Raw genomic sequence first — 18,064 nt, 5'->3', positions numbered from 1 at the left:
GAGAAGAGCCGCCTCGGGCAGTTGGAGCTAGAGAGGATGCTGCCACAGCCACCAGTGGTCCAAGCTGCAAAACAGAGGTGGAAATGAAGACACTACAGCCACTGTAATATCCTGCGTCTTTATCTCAGCAGACTTGGGTGGAGATGCCGGAAGACAAGGGAACCTGGGAGGTAGGGCCCCCTGTGAGCTAGGAGGAAGGAGGAGGGCATGGAGCCATAGACCGGACCCAGCATCCAAATGTGTAGAGGGCACGTCGCCGAGCTTCACAATCCTCAACCAAGCCTGTGGAAAATGGAAGGGAAGAATCTCAACTCCCTCTAGAGTCGTCGTTGTTGTCTCCTTCATCTGTTTCTGCTTCTCTAGCATCCTCTTCTCCTACAGTGGTGACTGTGAGCAGCTATGAGCTTCCTCTCCAGCCATGGTCCACCCAAAACAGGGACATTGATCGAGGAATGAAGATGTTTGGGGTCTCAGGTTACTGAGCTACTGCTGGCGTATACTGGGGAGCTACAGAACCCTAAATCGCAAGGATAAAATGGTGTGCATAGCAGAAAAGGGGCTGGTCTCCAAAGTCTTCCACCAATGGAGTGACCACAAGAGACCTGTCCAAAGATTGTGCTCTCAGAGTCCTGAAATCTTTAAGCAGCCTTAGAACATAAGAATGCCCCTTAAGAATCCCCAGTGCGGTGTGTGGGTGGTGGTGGTGGTGGTGTATGTGTATAATGGAGGCCAGAAGAGCATGCTGGATCCCTTGAAAATGGAGTTATGTGTGTTTGTAAAAACCCCTTATATGAGTGCTGAGATTCAAACCCAAGTCCTCAGGACGGAACAGCAAGTACTCTTAACCCCTGAGCCATCTTTCCAGCCAACACTCTCACCCCTAATGAAGCTGCCCCACCCCTCTCTCATCTCTGCAGTACTTTACTTCACCAGGAGGACAGCACTTATCAATGGCATTGATAGGTTTAGTATTTGAAATTAGACACACAGGCATCAATTTTCAATATGAGGGCATGTGGTGGTATTGTGTTCCCCAAAATATTGTATACCCTAATAAACTTATCTGGGGTCAGAGGCAGAACAGCTACTAGATACAAAGGCTAGAAAATGGTGGCACTCACACCTTTAATCCTAGCATTCCAGAGGTAGAAATCCCTCTGGATCTCTGTGAGTTCCAGGCCACATTGGAAACAGCCAGGCATGGTGACACACGCCTTTAATCCCAGAAAGCGAGCCTTTAATCCCAGGGAGTGATGGTAGAAAGCAGAAAAGTATATAAGGCGTGAAGACCAGAAACAAGAAGCATTTGGCTGGTTAAGCTTTCAGGCTTCTAGCAGCAGTTCAGCTGAGACCCATTCTGGATGAGGACTCAGAGGCCCCCAGTCTGAGGAAACAAGACCAGCTGAGGATCCGGTGAGGTGAGGTAGCTGTGGCTTGTTCTGGTTCTCTAATCTTCCAGTTCACCCCAATACCTGGCTCAGGTTTGATTTTATTAATAAGAACTTTTAAGATTCATGCTACAAGGGCATGCCATGTGTCTATCAGACTCCTTGGGTATATTGAACGTTAAAACATGTAGTCAATATTTTATATGAAATGAGAAATTACTTGTGTCCTATATAAAATAAAGCCCAGAAAAAGAGTTCATGTATTCGTTGTTCTTGTAGTTTATAGAAGGTAGCACATGGTCCTGAAGCAACGGTGTGTCAGTCTCTGGGAGAGGAAGCAGAGAAAAGTCTCTGGGTTTTCAGACTTATTTGAAAAGGGCATAGATGATCAAAGTCAGGAAATGCTGAATTAAATGTTGGCTGACTAAAGCTTAAATGTCTTTAGTTAATGACTAAGTGAGTACCACCTTGATGGTTGACTTCCTGGCATGATAATTTATCATTCATCCCTCCCCCCTTCTCTCTCTCTCTCTCTCTCTCTCTCTCTCTCTCTCTCTCTCTCTCTCTCTCTGTGTGTGTGTGTGTGTGTATATAAAGGTGGTGATGGAGACCATGGTGGCTGAACCCAGGACGTTGCATATGCCAATCAAGTCTTCTGCCACTAATCTACATCCCACCTCCCATCCCCGGCAGACTTTCAGGGACTTCAGAAAACGCTTTTTGCATCTGTGGTCATCGGCTTTACCTGTCAACTTGACACAGCCTAAAGACACCTCAACTAAGGAACTGCTTGGGTCAGACTGGACTATGGGAAAGTCTGTGGGAAACTGTCTGGTTAACTGATGTAGGAGGTCCAGCCCACTGTGGGTGATGCCATTCCCTAGGCTGGTGGCCCTGTGCCATATAAGAAAGCTAGCTGAGTGCCCGCCTCGTGAGTAAGCCAGCAAGCCGCATCCTCCACATCCCCTGCATCCTGCTGCACTTCCATGGCCAACTGAGTTCCCTGGTTGAAGGTGATGCCATGTCTGCCTTTGGGTTCCTGCACTGACATGCTCTGGGACTGTAAGTTGAAACAAACCCTTTCCTTCCCTAAGTTTGCTTTTGGGGAGTCTTTTATCACAGCAAACAGAAACGAAATTAGAATACCGTCTTTGCTGAAAGTCCTCCTTCAAAGTTCTGACAGAGGATGCAATCTGGAGGTCCGATCGTGGGGAGGAAGCAGCTGACACAAGATCTGCCTGCTCCATCTGCACCTGAGCCCCAGGCCAGTGTTTGCCCAAGTGTGCCATCGCAGATAATGTGGGAGGAAACACGGAAGGACCTTTAAACACGTTATCACCAATGTATTTATCTCAATGCCTTTTTTTTTTGCACAAATGCAATTAGTATGTAAAACAGTGACTTCTATGGAAATGACTGCTTGGGGCTGAACTCTGATGAGAAGATTTAAAACAGAGAAAAACAGTGTGAAGCCGGTGACAGTATGGCAGCAAAAATCACTAAGGGCCCTAGAGGGCGACTGAGAATTAGAAAACAGGATTGGAGTTCCAGGTACTTTGTTGCCTTTGAAGGTGAGGTCTTTAAGCATAGCATCTTGTACTTGCTTTCTCTTCTCCAAGATGCCACCCTCCCCGTGTGTGTGTGTGTGTGTGTGTGTGTGTGTGTGTGTGTGTGTGTTTTTCAGTTGATCTTTTAAAACTAAGCCCCTATGTTTCTGGAGAAAACTCAGAAGCCCGTCATCAAACTAAATAGAGGCATCAAAGGCGTTGTTCAGTCAGACAGATGTACTTACAGCACCTTGTGCTATGGAGCCTGGGACGTAAGAAATAAAAATCATTTTTATACTTTCATTTCAGCTCTCTCGTATCTAAGAGCTAATGGCTGGTACAGGTGGTGCCTGCGTGCATGCATGTGCGCATTCGTATATGCGCACACATGCACACATGAGTCTAGGTGAGTATTCATGTATGTGTATGAGTGCATTCACACACATATATGAACACAAACATTGGCTATGCATTTTCTCCTGAGTAGCAGAAACCAGAGAGATGCAGTTATGTGAAGGGGCAGCAAGAAGATTTTTCTCTCCAGTCTCATCTCTAAGCTGGGGGCATATGAGACTTCATAGACCAAGGTAGGGACTGATCCACCAAGACATAAGAATGGTCACCTGGCCACTACGCGGAGTCTCCTGTCAGGGCTCCTTGGTCAGAAAGTCCTGTTAACATTCCCACCTGGAGGTAGGTATGGTGGCACATGACTTTAATTGCAACTCTCAGAGGCAGGTGGATCTTAGTGAGTTCAAGGCCACCCTGGTCTACATAGTGAGGCGCAGTCAGCCCAGGCTACATAGTGAGACCCATCTCAGCACCTGAATGATAAAGAGAAAGAAGCAAAGGTAGGGGACATCAACTACTCCTAGGGCTTCAATTCCCAGAAGCTCTGAGGAAGAGAGAAGAGAGGCTTCTTCCAGTGTCCTGTGAGCAGGTCCTGCAGGGTCACCATGGACATTGAGATGACGCTGGACATGTACCCTCCCAAATCCAGAGTTCAGTGTTCAGAGGTCAGGTCAATATGAAAGGATCATGGGGTCCATTTTCAAATGGATTTGGGTCAAGTGTGGGACATTCTTCCCAAATACTGGCCTTCACTATCCGAGCCCATCAGAGTTAGGACAAAGCCAAGCCTGGGAACCACATCTGTTAAAAAGACACAGGTGAGCCACGGGCAAGATGCAGTGTGAGACCAGAGCTGAATTCAGTGTTAATACGTTTGCTGTAAATGACAGGAACAGAAAAACTATTGCTGTTAAGGGGAGACATGGGCAGTTTTGATCATGGTGATGTTTAGGTAAGAAATGCTCCTGTCTCAGAGAATACACTCTCAAGGGATCCCCTAGGGGCAACTTATTTGTAAGTAGTTCAGAAAATTACATAGAAACCCATATACAGAGAGGCAGGGATGGTGTACAGAAATTAATCCGGAGAAAGAATTGAAAAGCATCTATGAGATTCTTTTTAATATTTTTGCAATTTCTCTGAAAAAAAATCTAAGATGATTTTGATTCAGGAATTTCTCTATGCACACTGGACAGTGCTGAAGACAACAGGTATATGTGTGTCCAGGGTACCTATAGCAATGTTGGGAGCCACTTGGATTGGCATTATTTGGAGAGGGCACTCTGCAGCCAAGAACTCCTGCCCAATGCACCCACCCTTCCCCCATGTCAGTAGGTCAATCTGGTGAGGTTGAGAAACACAGAGTCAAACATTCTAAAGAAAGAGAAATCCTCACGGATTATCTCTCAGTGACAGAACCGGGGAGGTTGCTGAGCTACCTAGAAGTCAGCACTGTTTGGCAGCAATGACATTGCCCTTCTTTATTCTGTCTCCTCCACTGTCACTCAACCTAAACCATGTCTGTCAAGTATGCTGTGGTCCTGTCCAATGTGCTCCCCACCCCTCTCTCCTTTTCTGATGTCGACAGACACATTTCTTCTTTTGGGAAGGCTGTTCTTCCAGCTCCAGCCATGTAGAGTGGATGATGTTCTAGCTTCCTTTTAGTTGCTGTGATTAAAAACACAATAACTCAAAGCTACTTAGGGGAGGGAAGGGCATATCTGTTTTAAAGTTCTAAGTCTATCATGGAGGGAAATCAGAGGAGGAACTCAAGCAGGAACCTGAAGCAGAAACTATGGAGAAACACTGCTTGCTCACAGGTTCATCCTTAGTTAGCTTTGTATATAGTCCAGGACCACCTGCCTAGGGAATGGTGCTACCTACAGTGGACCAAACTCTCCATCAGTTAGCAAACAAGAGACATGCCTACAGGCAAATCTGATCTGGGCAACTCTTCAATTGAGGCTTTCCTCTTGGATGACTGTAGGTTGTGTCCAGTTGACAAGTCCTCTCAGAACAGATGGGAACTGCAATATGTATGAGGATCTCAGGGCTGTCACACCATGTGATGATCAAATATGGGACACTAACAATGCCTCATCATTTCCACTCAGTGCAGTAATCAATGACAGAGATGGGGACCAGCTGTTCTGAGGACTTAAAAGTATTGTCATGGCTTCTTTGCAGATCGGGGCTGGAGCACTTAGCAGCAATGAGCACATGTGGACATAAGATTTTTGTTTTCTAAAGACCATTCAACAATAAATGCAACTGAGCCAAGGCAGGGGAGGTACAGATAAACCTGGAACATCTTATAACCAGAAAGTAGGACGGAGCTTAAAGAATAATGAAGACTTGTCAAAATGACACAAACCTCACTGTAAAAATGGCCCCTGTGGCCAAATTTAAGATATTTTAAGCATCAAAATAAACAGGAATGGCAATAAAATAAAGATAGGTACAAGAGGAATCTGGACTCAAAACAAAACTCTGAAATTCTACCAAGAATTGGGATATTTGGACTCTCCAAAATACCTTTGCCACAAAAATAGGTATTGATTAAAAATATGTATTGATTTAGAAATTCTCACAGCAGGGGAGCCTGGAGGAGATCAACTTGATCAAGTAGCCAGAGTAGGCATTTCTTTAAGGGGATGTGCTGATAAATGACATTAGTCATGGTTTGATGGACAGCCTCATGGCAGGAGAATGAGGTCTCTGGTTATACTGTATCCATACTCAGGAAAGACAGAGGTGATCGCTGGTGCTCAACTCACTTTCACCTTTTGAGACCATTCAAGACCCCAGCATATGGGATGGCGCCACCCAGAGTGGGTAAGTCTTCCCACTCCAGACATGTATTTCTAGGTGACTCCAAATTCAGTCAAGTTGACAGTGCCCATTAACGATTGCAGTCATGAAAAGATTAGCCTGCACCTTCAACAGCATCAAGGTCATGAAACTCAAAGACTGAGAAAAGTGGGAAAAAAAAAAAACCATGACAAGGTTAGAGAGATGGCTCAGTGGTTAAAAGCACTAGATGCTCTTCCAGAGGACCTGAGTTCAATTCCCAGCACACACATACGGCAGCTCATACCATCTGTAACTCCAGCTCTGGGGGACCCAACGCCCTCTTCTGGCTTCTGTGGGCACTGGACTCAGGTACATACCCACACATGCAGATTCCCACACTATACACATAATTTAAAAAATAAATGAGCATATGCAAAGTGGCCAGGACAACTAAAAAGCACATGAAGTTCTGAGCTTGACTGCTTGTTACAAGGGACAGTACTGAGACCACAGGAAGCAACGGCTTAGGTCTGAGGACCAGATAGGGTATCATGACGATGAAAGAACTCCCTGATTTCAATGGTCTGTTATAGCTTTGTAAGAAACTGTGTTAGTTTTTTAAGAAAAACAATGCGTATTTGGAGTGCCTTGGAGTTCACCGCAGCTTTGTCTGTGAATATGATAGGAGCCTCCCCAAGGCTGTGGCAAAGGGCGCAATGATGTGACCATGTGAATTGAGCGGATGGGAGGTCTCCAATCTCAGAGGCAGCTGGTATTGCCTGAAGGTGGTAGGAATTGAGAAGAAAGGACTGTTCCCGTTGGCTGGTTGTCATTTAGGAAGAAAGCAACATCCCCAAGCCCAGTGATGATGCTATTGGAGAACAGAAGAATGAAACACCCGAGAGAGAAAACCAACTCTTCCCTGCCTAGAACCCAGTCCCTGAGGACCCTGTCTTAGCCTAGGCCATCCAGGATCAGAATCAATGTGTGTAGACAGGGAGGCTTGTCTTGAGCAACCGACTCACATGAAGACAGAAGCAGCGGGGACCAATAGCTGCCAGCCAGCTGCAGGGAGGGTCCAAAACTGTGGTCCAAAATGCCAGCTTTGCCTTTGTGGGGGGGAAGCCATTCTGGTGGTATAAGGAGAACTTCACCTCCCTGGATGGGGCCCATCCATGTCCAAGAAATCCTCATATGCACCAAAGATCTACCCAAGTAGGCCCTAAACTCAAACTTTAAAATAAAAATGTAATAAATAAAACCAAGAATAATGTCTGGACTCTGTGGCCTAGCCACATTGACACATAAAATTAGCCATTGCAGAACTGAAGACCTCAGGAGTGTGTGTGTGTGTGTACACTGCCTCTAAAGCTAGACAGAGACCTCTTAGGCAAAGCCACTAAACGTTTCTCCTCACAAACCCAATGTTCAAGGGCAGAGCCATAGCCAGGGGGGTCAACTGAGCATCAGAAGGAAGGAGGTGGATTCCAGCTAGGAAAGGGTACTTTGTTAACAGAATTTGTGTACACAAGATGAAAATGTTTGGATTTGAAGAGAAATGAGAAAAGTCTGCTGTGAGTCAATTCATTAATGAAATGGGAACCCGGGGCTGTGTACTGACCCAAAACATTTACATAAGCTAAAGGAAAAGAACACACTGCTGCTTAGAAAACTGGAGATGCGACACAAACCCAGGGCAGAACAAATCGCCCCAGATGGAGACTTCTCCCGGGCTATATGTCTCTGCTCAGTGAGGATGGCAGAGGGGAGCCTTGGGGGCTGCTGTATGTAGCCAAGGCTTCAGGACTCCCACCCAGAGTCCTTTGTAGTTCTGGGTGGGAGAGGGGGAGTTGGGAGAGAGGGATCCTTCCATTCTGCGGGGAGGGGGTCAGCGATGGAGAATCTGGTTCCCAGGCCAGAGCTGGAGCCATGCCAGATGGGTGAGTGAATGAATGAATGATTTCCAAAGCACACAGAACACTCTGAGTGGGAGATGTGTTGGGTGGCAGGGAAATGTGTGTGTGTGTGTGTGTGTGTGTGTGTGTGTGTGTGTGTGTGTGTACATGTGGGGATGTAACTGCATGTGGTTGGCCACATGTGTGCCTGCCTACATGAAGAGGCCAGAGGTCAATCTTGGGTGTTATTCCTCAGCTATTAGACATATTTTCTTTTTGAGACAGGGTCTTACTGGCCTGGAACTCAGTGATTTGGCCAGGCTGGCTGGCCAGTGAAGCTCAAGGAGCCTTCCATCTCTGCCTCCCTGGCACTGGGATTACAAGCGAGGACCAGTACATAGAGTTTTCTATGTGGGTTCTGGGAATTGGTCATCAGTCCTCAGGCTCATGGGGCAAGCGCTTTTCTGGCTGAGCCTTCCCAAAGTGCCTGGAGACACCTGGGAAGCAGTGGCTTATGCACAAGCATGAGAATCCAGCTGAATCTGCACCCCTGGAAGGAGCATCTCTGCCTTGGCAGTATCATTTTGGCTTTTGTTCCTTTGCTGGTTGTAAGACACTTGGCTTCATCACGGATCACCTAGCCCCCTTCCTCCGACAGCATCCTTTGTAAAAGAAAACAGGTCTTTTATGTGTAGGAATGTTTTGCCTGAATGGAATGTGTGCATGTACTCTTGACCCCTGAGCCATCTCTCCAGCCTCAAATCTCCGCATCTTTATTCCTTTCATACTCTCTGTCCTAGGGATTAGAATGGAGCTAAGCTTGTGCTTCAAGCGCTAGAGACAGATCTGGCCAATCAGAAACTTCCATTCCTGCTGGGCAGTTGTGGCGCATGCCTTTAATCCCAGCACTCGGGAGGCAGAGTCAGGCGGATCTCTGTGAGTTCCAGGCCAGCCTGGTCTACAGAGCGAGATCCAGGACAGGCACCAAAGCTACACAGAGAAACCCTGTCTCGAAACGCCCCCCCCCCAAAAAAAAAAACCCTTCCCATTCCCTCCACCACACTGAGAAAGGCTCAAGTGTAGGTAACTATTGTCAAGTGACTTGCTCCTGAAATTCCCACAGTCACTTAGGAAGTCAATATCTTTGGGTTGGGTGTGCTCTACAGAAGGATCATAGGTGTCTCAGGAGAGCTTCAAGTGACAGAGACAACTGCCCCACAAAGACAAATCCACTCAGAGGAGACAAAGAGTGTCCTGCGACACTGCCCGATTCCTGGATCCAACCCGGCCTGAAGCCCACAAGGATCATTCAGTTGCCAGCACTAACACACTGCGGCAGACGAGAAGCTGGGATATTTAGCATTTTCAAAGGAAGATGCCTAAGTGAAAACAGAGCAGCTCAGCATTCATCCAGAGGTCACCACCAGGCAGGTGCAGGGAAATGTCTCAGTAGTAAAACACAAAGTCATTGCTTCCCATGGAAACAAAATGATGAAACAGTGTTTCCAAGGCTGATACTGTTAACCGTGTATCTTTTTTTTTTATGGTGCAAGATTTCTTGTTTATTTTGTTGTTGCTTTTTCTAAAAATCATTGCTAAGATGTAATTCAATAGAGCAGAAATTAGCAGCGTGTGTGCACGGTGTGTATGTGGACAACGGGATATAAGGGATATATCTTATTGCCTCACCGAGTCCCTAATGGGTCACCACACGCTAAAGCAGTTGACACTACATCAACATTGTCACAGTCAGGAGTCCACAGACAAGGTAAGGAGACACAAAGGAATGCAGATATCATAATTAGAGGCTGGGGGACTGGTTCAGCAAAACAAACAGAAAGAGTCGATTGCAGAATGAGTGAGGAAATTAATTAAGGGGCATAGCCTGGGGGCTGCTCTAGGCTGCTTTGACGGCTCTAGAAACTCAGGGGGAAGGTGGTGTTTAAGAAGGGAAGCCATGGAGGTGATGGCTGATGCATTTAAGGACAACAGAAGCGACATATGGTCACCTCTCCCTGAACTTGCCTTTCCCTTTCCTCCTGAAATCATCAAGTTCACTGTTCTGTTTGCTTCAACATCATTCTCGGGCCTTGCTGAAAACATCTTGCTGTGACGAGACTGTCTTGCATGATTCTCTCTCGGATGGTGTTAACATCACCAATTATAACAGCGAGTGTTCTGAACTTTTCCATCTACGTGTTTTGGTTTGGTGGCCTCAGAAGACACATCTCCTCCGAGCCTGTGAACATATCCTTATTTAGGAAAAGGCGCTGCAGACGCTATGAAGTTGAGAATTGCTATGAAGCTGAGAATGAGGGTGGACCTTGCATTCAATGTCAAGTATCCTTATAAAGCAGGTGGGGGGGGGGCACTAAAGACTCAGTTAACACAGTGCTGCATGAGGACCTGCGTCTGATCTCTGAAACTTGTATGAAGAGCTAGATGGGGCAGTTTATGCTTGCTTTCCCAGTGCTGGGGAGGCAGAGACAAGTTGATCTCTGGGGTTCACTGTCCAGTCAGCCTGTCCTACTTGGTGAGTCCCAGGCCAGTGAGATGATGTCTCGGGATTGACACCTGAGGTTGCCTCCCTCTGACCCCCCCACCATCCTACACACAAAGACAGAGGGGAAGGGACCCACCCAGAAGACAGGCTGAGAAGGGGATGATACATCCATAAGCCAAGGAGCTACCAGAACCTGCAAGACTCAAGAAAGCATCCTCCCTAGGGACTCAAGAAAAGGTCTGGCCCTGCTGGTACCTTGATCTAGGACTTTGGACTGTGTCTGGGAGAGAACTGATTCTCTCCCTTAGGCTATTGTGGTGTCTTATCATGCTAGCCCTAGGAGACAGATGCTGCATGCCTCAGGCTCACACACCTCTGTCCTGAAGACACAGGAAGTAAGTCTGATCCTTGCTTCATAGGATAAAATTTGAGGCTCAGAACTGTGCTGACTGTAACGGCCACTCCCATCAGGTCTCTGCACTAGGAAGAATGATGTCTGTGGATTTTGCTTACAGCATCCACCCACCCACTTCTGGTAACAAATGGCTCTGTGGTTTCCCTCTGGGAGAGATACTCCCATCAAATCTGCCATGATGGTCCTATCGGTCGGTCTGTCTCATCTGACTCTAGACAGAGGTGTATCTGACTGGTCTGGCCACTGCCCATCTACACTGTGGAATTACTGGAGATTTTACTCATCCCCAGCCTGGGGAGATGCTAAAAACCAAAAATGATCACCCCTCCCCCCAACACACATACACACACACACACACACACACACACACACACACACACACACACGACTCTCAAGTTCAGTCCAAGTCTGAGGATCTTCATCCCCACAATCTATAACCTGAGCCTGAGACAAAAATCACCTAAAATGACCAAAACTCCCACTGCATCTAAGCAGTGGTACCCTGTGAGAAGCAGACATAATTGACAGTCACAGGGACCCTACAGCAAGCTGCATACTGTGCCCAGGAGACCCAGGCCTCCGGATTTTTGTGGGGTCTTTAGCTTGTGAACCCCTAACTCGTTTCTTCTCCCAAGCCTCAGGTGCCTGTGCTGCGAACAGCCTGGGTGCTCTGAGCAGTTGCTCCAGGAATGGGCAGAACTGAGGCTCAGTAGGAAGCTGCCCTTTCAGGACCACTGAGTCTGACCCCAATTAGCCTGTAAGTGACGCTTCTCCACACGGATCAAAGGATGTGCATTTTATGTAGAAAAGATATCAGATCCTTGGCGGCTTTGGGATTCCAACCCTTTCAGAGTCCTATTGTATTGCTAACAACTGTCATGGGAAAAGGATGTGTGTACATTGCAAAAGATGGGACGTCGGTCTCTGAAGGGTAGCATAACCCATTCTCTTGGAAATTCTGCTAACTCAGACGCTGGTATTGACCTTCTTCGTCTCCTAGAGGCAGCAACTTCTAAATCCCCAGGGTGCTTAAACAAGAGAAGCGAGTAAAGGTAGGAGATGGAATAAAGACCTGTAGGGACAGCGGAATCAGCAAGCCCAAATTGCCCACTCAGAAACAAGTGTGAGCCAACGAAACGAGATTCTTCACTCTCCTAGAAACAGTACAGCAACAATCCTTAATCAACAATTCTCTTAGCGACACCTAACACATAAGAGTGCATGCACTTCAAAAAATGATTTCGTGTAGAGGGGAAAAAAAAAAACATACTGGAAATATACTCTTTTAAGATTAGTATAAAGCCTATGGAGCAGCATAATGCAGCTTGAATATCTGCTTTGATGAATTAAAGATACACTTTGTAAACCTTAAGGCAATGGGTAAAACTGAATAGGAAGCTCATAAAGGGGATAAAATAGAACCATGGAAAATGCTTAACCCTAAAACCTAAAAAAGACATGGGACAAATAAGGAGCAGAAGGAACATGAAGGGAAAACATGTGCACAGTGTCAGCGCCTAATGTAAACATGCTGATAATTACATTACATATAAAGGGTATAAACATTATGATCAAAAGACATAGATTAGCAGACTGGGTAAATAAAGGAAATCCAACTCTATATTCTTGGGAAACCATCAACAATAAATATAAAAGACTATGATTTGGGGCCAGAGAGATGGCTCAGTGGTTAAGATTATAGGCTGTTCTTTCAAAAGACCTGGATTTGGTTCCCAGCACCCACATGGCAGTTCACAACCTTCTGTAGCTATGAATGTCCTCTTCTGGCCTCTGAGGGGATTGGACTCACATGCACTCACTGGTCTCAGTGTCTAGAGATTCTTGTGACTTTGGCTTAGAAGATGATTTTCTAGATTTGGCACCAAAAGCACAATTATTAAGAGAAATTTTCCTTAAAATTTAAAATCCGATTTTCCTAAGAACTGGACAGAAACATCTTTCAGACACTGTCTGAGGAGGACTCATGTCCAGAACACAGAAACTGCCTGAAAAGTCATCAGTAAGAAAGTAAACAACCAATTTTTTAAAGTGGGTACGCAGTATTTGAAAAGGTTATTTCACCAAGGGAGATGTACGGATGGCCATGCAGCCCAAGGACACTGCGCCTTATCTATCAGAAGACTGAGGATAAACAAAGCCCCAAAGAAGTAAATAAAACATAAAAAGTAAAAATAAGCAGGTGAGGGAGCTTGCAGCCAAGCCTCACAATCTGAGTTCCGCCTCTGGAATCCACATGGTGGAAAGGAGAGAACCAACTCATCTGAGTTGCCCTTTGACCTCCACATGTGTGCACCCACACATACACAAGCACACACCAAGAGAAAATAGTCTTAAAATACCAAAGAAATAGGAACTACTTGGCTACTGGGATTGGTGGACAAAACAAACAGCAACAATACTAAGTATCACAGACGATGTAAAATAACCCAGCTGAGGGAAACCAAAATGCCGAAGTTATCAAATCACTCGGCAACACTCCAAGGCCTCAATACTTATCCAGGAGGAACAAATGCATGCCACTCAAAAGCCTGTCTGTGAATATTCACAACTTTTGCATAATCGCTAAAACCCGGCGTCCTTCAAATGGCTTTCATTTGAGGAACAAGAAAACTGTTGCAGCCACTTAAAGGGAATATTACCCAGCATTCAAAAGGAATGCCCACCACTGAGGCAAAGGTGACCATGGAGGGCATTATGATAACTGAAAGCCACGCACGATGTGAGCCCATCGCAGTAATGTTATTAAAACAGGAGAAGTCCAGAGACCAAGAACGGCGTGTCAGGAACTATGGATGAAGGAAGGAGACGACATAGAGTTTCTGAAGGAGATCCAAAAGTTGATACATTGGTCTGTGTTTGTCAAAAATTAGAACTATATATTTTAAAGGGGCAAATTTCATTGTATGCATTTTTTTCCCTCAATAAACACCACTTGAACAAAGAAGATAAACTGGGTCCTCTCAGGATGGCTCAGTGGTTAAGAGCACTGGTTATTCTTTCTGATGATCTGGGTTCGATTCCCAACACCCACGTGGTGACTCACAATCATTTGTAACTCCAGTCCCAGGGGATCCAACAATTTTTTCTGGCCTCCCTGGGTACTGCACACATGGTGCACAGATTTATAGACAGCAAACACTAATACACAACAATAAAAAATTTAAAAATATATATGCAACTCATAGCAAATAGAAGTAAGATCTTTTTTGGCAATCTACTCATAAAATCTGTATACAGTTGTGCAGTGTGGCTTAGGAGTCTGACACAGACACTTCAGAAACCTGGATTTTCACATGACTTCTCCCATTTTTAAGACTAAAAATGTATTTTCATTTAATTAAAATACAAGTACGTGACTTCGTCCATAAAAAAAAAAAATGTGGGCAACCTGCCCAGTCTTTGCAAGCATCCTGTGGACAATCCATGTTTGCTCAGAGTCGGGTTAGAGGGGAGAAATGAGGCAAGGCCAAGTCTGATGGTGTGTCAGTTGGGTTTCCAGGGACCTCTGGAAAGCTGACTGGGTGGGGATGTTCAGTGATGGGTGGGAGAGGGTGGATGTGCATGTGGGTGGAGCTCCTGGTCCCCTCTGACAGAATGGCTGTGGGTAGGGGAGAAGAACCCTTCTCACCCTGAGGTCCCCCTAAGCCACAGAGTGCTGAGATGCCAAAGAACTATTCATCTTTATTTCATCCCTTCAGTGGACAGCACTGATTTTGAAGCTACTTCTGGGCTCTAAAGCCTCCTCTCTCTGAAGGCTCCTGTGCGTCATGCACCATCGGCGATGGGATGGCAGGACCACGTGTACAGTTTGCAGCCCACACCTCCACCCAGGCCTCTGTCCACCTGGGCATGTGCACATCGAAGTAACTGTGGACCTTCAAACAGGTTCCGGTGAGTTAGCTGGCCAGGGCTCTATCCCACCTTCTCTGGGGCCCCACACCTGAGTGGAAGCCATCAAAACCCCCCTGAGAGCCTCAGCCCCTTCCACCTGCCATTGAAGGTCGACAGGTGTAGCCTATGTTTCAGCTCAAGCTGGGTCTGAATCTCAGGGAGGGAGCAGTTCCTCTGTTTCAATGCTCTGTCCTATTTATGGAAAACTCCCGACAACAACTGTGTTTTCTGCAAACCCTGGTGAGTGGCGAAGCTTCAGCATCAACAGTCAAAAACACACACGAACAGTCAAAAAACACACACTTCGGTTGGTGCTAATGACTGGACAGCCTTCCAGGGCTCCACAAACCACCCCGGGACCCTTATACGAAGTCCTGCTGTCATGCCTTTAAAAAAAAAAAAAAAAAGTGGGAATTTAAACAAGGATGAGAAGGTGTTTGTTTCTATAAAACATCGTGTGGAGGAGCCAGGAGACAGCTCAGTGGCAGACGCATGCACGTGCATCCAGGAGGACCTGAATCCCAGACCCAGAAAACAACAGAAAAGCAGGGCAGACTGAGCGGGCTGGAATCCCAGCGCTGAGAAGGCAGTGATGGACAGGTCAGGGCTAGAAGGCAGGCTTAGTCTAATGAGAGCGCTCCCCTCAAGGTGAGAGGCCCTGTCTCAAAAGCCAAGGTGGAGACTGACCGCAGAAGACACTGAGGGTTGATTGCCTGCCTCTGCATACAGGTGCGAACACACACCCGCTTGCACACGCATGCAATATCTCACAGAGTAAACATCAGGCTGGTTTAGGGGAGCACTGGAATGAGCTGCAAGCTTCTCATCAACGCTGCAAAGTGAAAACACATTTGGCAGATGAGGCTTCCGGAACCAGCCTTAGGAGCCCCACCCGGTGAAACCTAGCAAATCCAGGTGCCAGGGGGGAGTTGCGGGGGGGGGGCGCTTTGCATCACATGGGTTTTCCCAGCCCCGCAATCTCCACCATGCCAGCCCCACCCCAGCGCCTTCAATCGCCAGCCCAAGGTCTACACCGGCCACTGCAATAACAGCCGCTGCTTGATCAGAAGTGAAAATCTGGGTCTCTTTCTCTCTTTTTCTTTCTAAATGCCCAGTAAGCTATTTGGTGATCAGAATCCACGGGGAGGTGTGTTCTGAGAGCAGCTTCTGGGTTACTAGCAGAATACAGGTAAAGGCTCCTGAATTTCTGCCCTTTGAAATACAGGGAAAAAAGCCCCAGTTTACCCGGGGCTCCGAGGAAACAGGACCCATTGGAAGGAAGCACAAGCGTGCATAATGCATGGCAGGCTGGTCTGGGGAATGCTCCTGGAGTAAGGGGCATTCCCCGGTTTCACATGGCGCAGTAAGGACTTTTGTAAAGCAAATTCTACTTTTTAACACCAATTGACAACTTGTCTCCCCAGATACATTTCCAACATAGCCCTGGAGGACGGGGCTGGAGAGAGGTCTCGACATCAGCGCGGGGAGGATTAAAGAGGAACCTCAGCCTCTCGTCCGTGTCAACGGCTGAGCTCGAACCCGCCTCGCTGCGGGAGGGCTCAGGACACGGTGGAACCTCTGCGCTTAACCTACGGCACGCAAGAACCTCGCCAGGACGCCACGACCGCACCCCGGGGCTCCGGGACTCTGAGCGCCTGAAGCCAGAGGCACTGGTTCTTCAGCCCTGCCCGCCGGACCCAAAGAAGGGTAATAATCCGACTTAGCGACCATAGCAGCTGCGAGAGCTCTGGCCAGCCTGCGTCAACCCGTTTGCACAAGTCTCCAGAAACCTGCAGAGTCCTGGTTCCCACGGCCCCGGGCAAAGAACCTGAGTGGGAGCCTGTCAGCGGACTCGCTGGAAACCAGAGCGGCCTGAGGCTCCCAACGCCACCGCTCGCTCGGTGGTCTAATGTGGGGCGGAAAGTCCTGGTTTTCTCAAGGCTGGGGAAGGGGCCGCGGGAAACTGGGGTCCTCCCCGCGTCCCGCCGCTGCACCGAGTCTGGGGTGCCCAACTCCATGTAGAACTCAGGGTGCAGCCCAGACCCAGAGTCCGGCAGCCACGCCCCCCGCTCTCCGGGAGGGAGACAGCAGGGCTTCGGGGTGGGCTGCCGCGGCGGCGGATCTCGAGCCGAGCTCAATTGCTTGCAGCTGCGACCGGGGCGCGCTGTCTCGAGAACTGGAGGCTCTCGGTAGAACCCGGAGACCTCGCCACCCGCGCTACCCTCGCCACCCTCGCCACCTGCGCCCCAGTCCCCCGCAGCCCCCGAGGGACCCCGCGATCTCCGCCAGCGCTCGCCTTACCTTGGCCCAGCAGCGCGGCCAGCACCAGGCTCAGCGCCCTGTACCGCGCCGCCCACCCCGGGGCCGCGCCCTCGGAGCGCATCGTGGCCGTTGTCACGCTACCCATCGCCAGCCCGGGCCCCGCGCCGGCTGCCCCATGCCCGGGGCCGCCCCCGGCAGCGCTCCGGCTCCCGCGGCTGTTCTTGCGCTGGTCAGGACAACTTTTCTCTGGCTGCAGCCGCGGTCCTGCTGATCCCGCCCCCGGGCCCGCCCACTTCGGGCCCGCCCACTACACCCTCCGGATCCGCCCACCTCCGGCCCCGCCCGCGGCCGGATGAAAGAAGGATGCTCGAGCTGCCAGGAGGCCCCGGGGCGCGCTGGCCTGGGGGACCCAGGGAGGGGACGAGACGACTCGGGGACTTGGAATCCTCTCCTCCCGCCGCTGATCTCCCGCCTCGCAGCTTCCTGTCTCCGCTCAGCCACGTCCTGCAGGACGGCTCTGCCCAGGTGCCCGCCACGCAGGATGGAGCTGGACCCCTGCACTCTGGGTCTTGCCACCTCCTACGGTCACCGCGAGGTCTCGGTCTCGCGGTCCTCGGTCCTCCACGGGCAACTTCAAGTCGTCTTCTGCAGAGGGCTGGAGACACCTGGAATTCCAAGTCACGTGCAGCTGTGGAGGAACTATCTAGACGAACGATTGGGTCCAGTGGGATGTGTACCGATGTGTGCCAATACGTGTGCTCCGCGTGCACCGCGCGTGGGAAAGCGCCGGCTAACCGCACTGTCTTTAGAAGCTGGTCTGGGGCACGTGGATAAGGCTTGACTCGTTTTTCTGTATCTCACCCGATTTTTTTGTATACACACACATCCAGCTATCCAGGCTTAAAACAAAAGAGCGCCCCCCCCCCACACACACACGCCATACACACTCCATGCCCCAAATGTGCCCTGGTAAGAGTGGTTTCTCCGTACACCCTAGA

General features: G+C 48.6%; 1 protein-coding gene across 1 annotated transcript in view; it reads right to left on the bottom strand.

Annotated features, from left to right (window-relative positions):
- Window positions 1-17,662, bottom strand: part of Tmem132c (transmembrane protein 132C) — a 328,956-nt gene extending 311,294 nt beyond the window's left edge. The window contains exon 1 of the mRNA XM_052755491.1: window positions 17,106-17,662. Coding sequence (XP_052611451.1) covers window positions 17,106-17,211 — 106 coding nt within the window. The 5' untranslated portion in view covers window positions 17,212-17,662. The remainder of the gene's footprint in view (window positions 1-17,105) is intronic.
- Window positions 17,663-18,064: the final 402 nt, after the last annotated feature.

This window comes from Peromyscus californicus, unplaced genomic scaffold, assembly GCF_007827085.1.
Source record: "Peromyscus californicus insignis strain IS unplaced genomic scaffold, ASM782708v3 Scaffold_2__1_contigs__length_46816999, whole genome shotgun sequence".
Classification (NCBI taxonomy): domain Eukaryota; kingdom Metazoa; phylum Chordata; class Mammalia; order Rodentia; family Cricetidae; genus Peromyscus; species Peromyscus californicus.
This window is presented reverse-complemented; position numbering and strand designations above follow the sequence as displayed.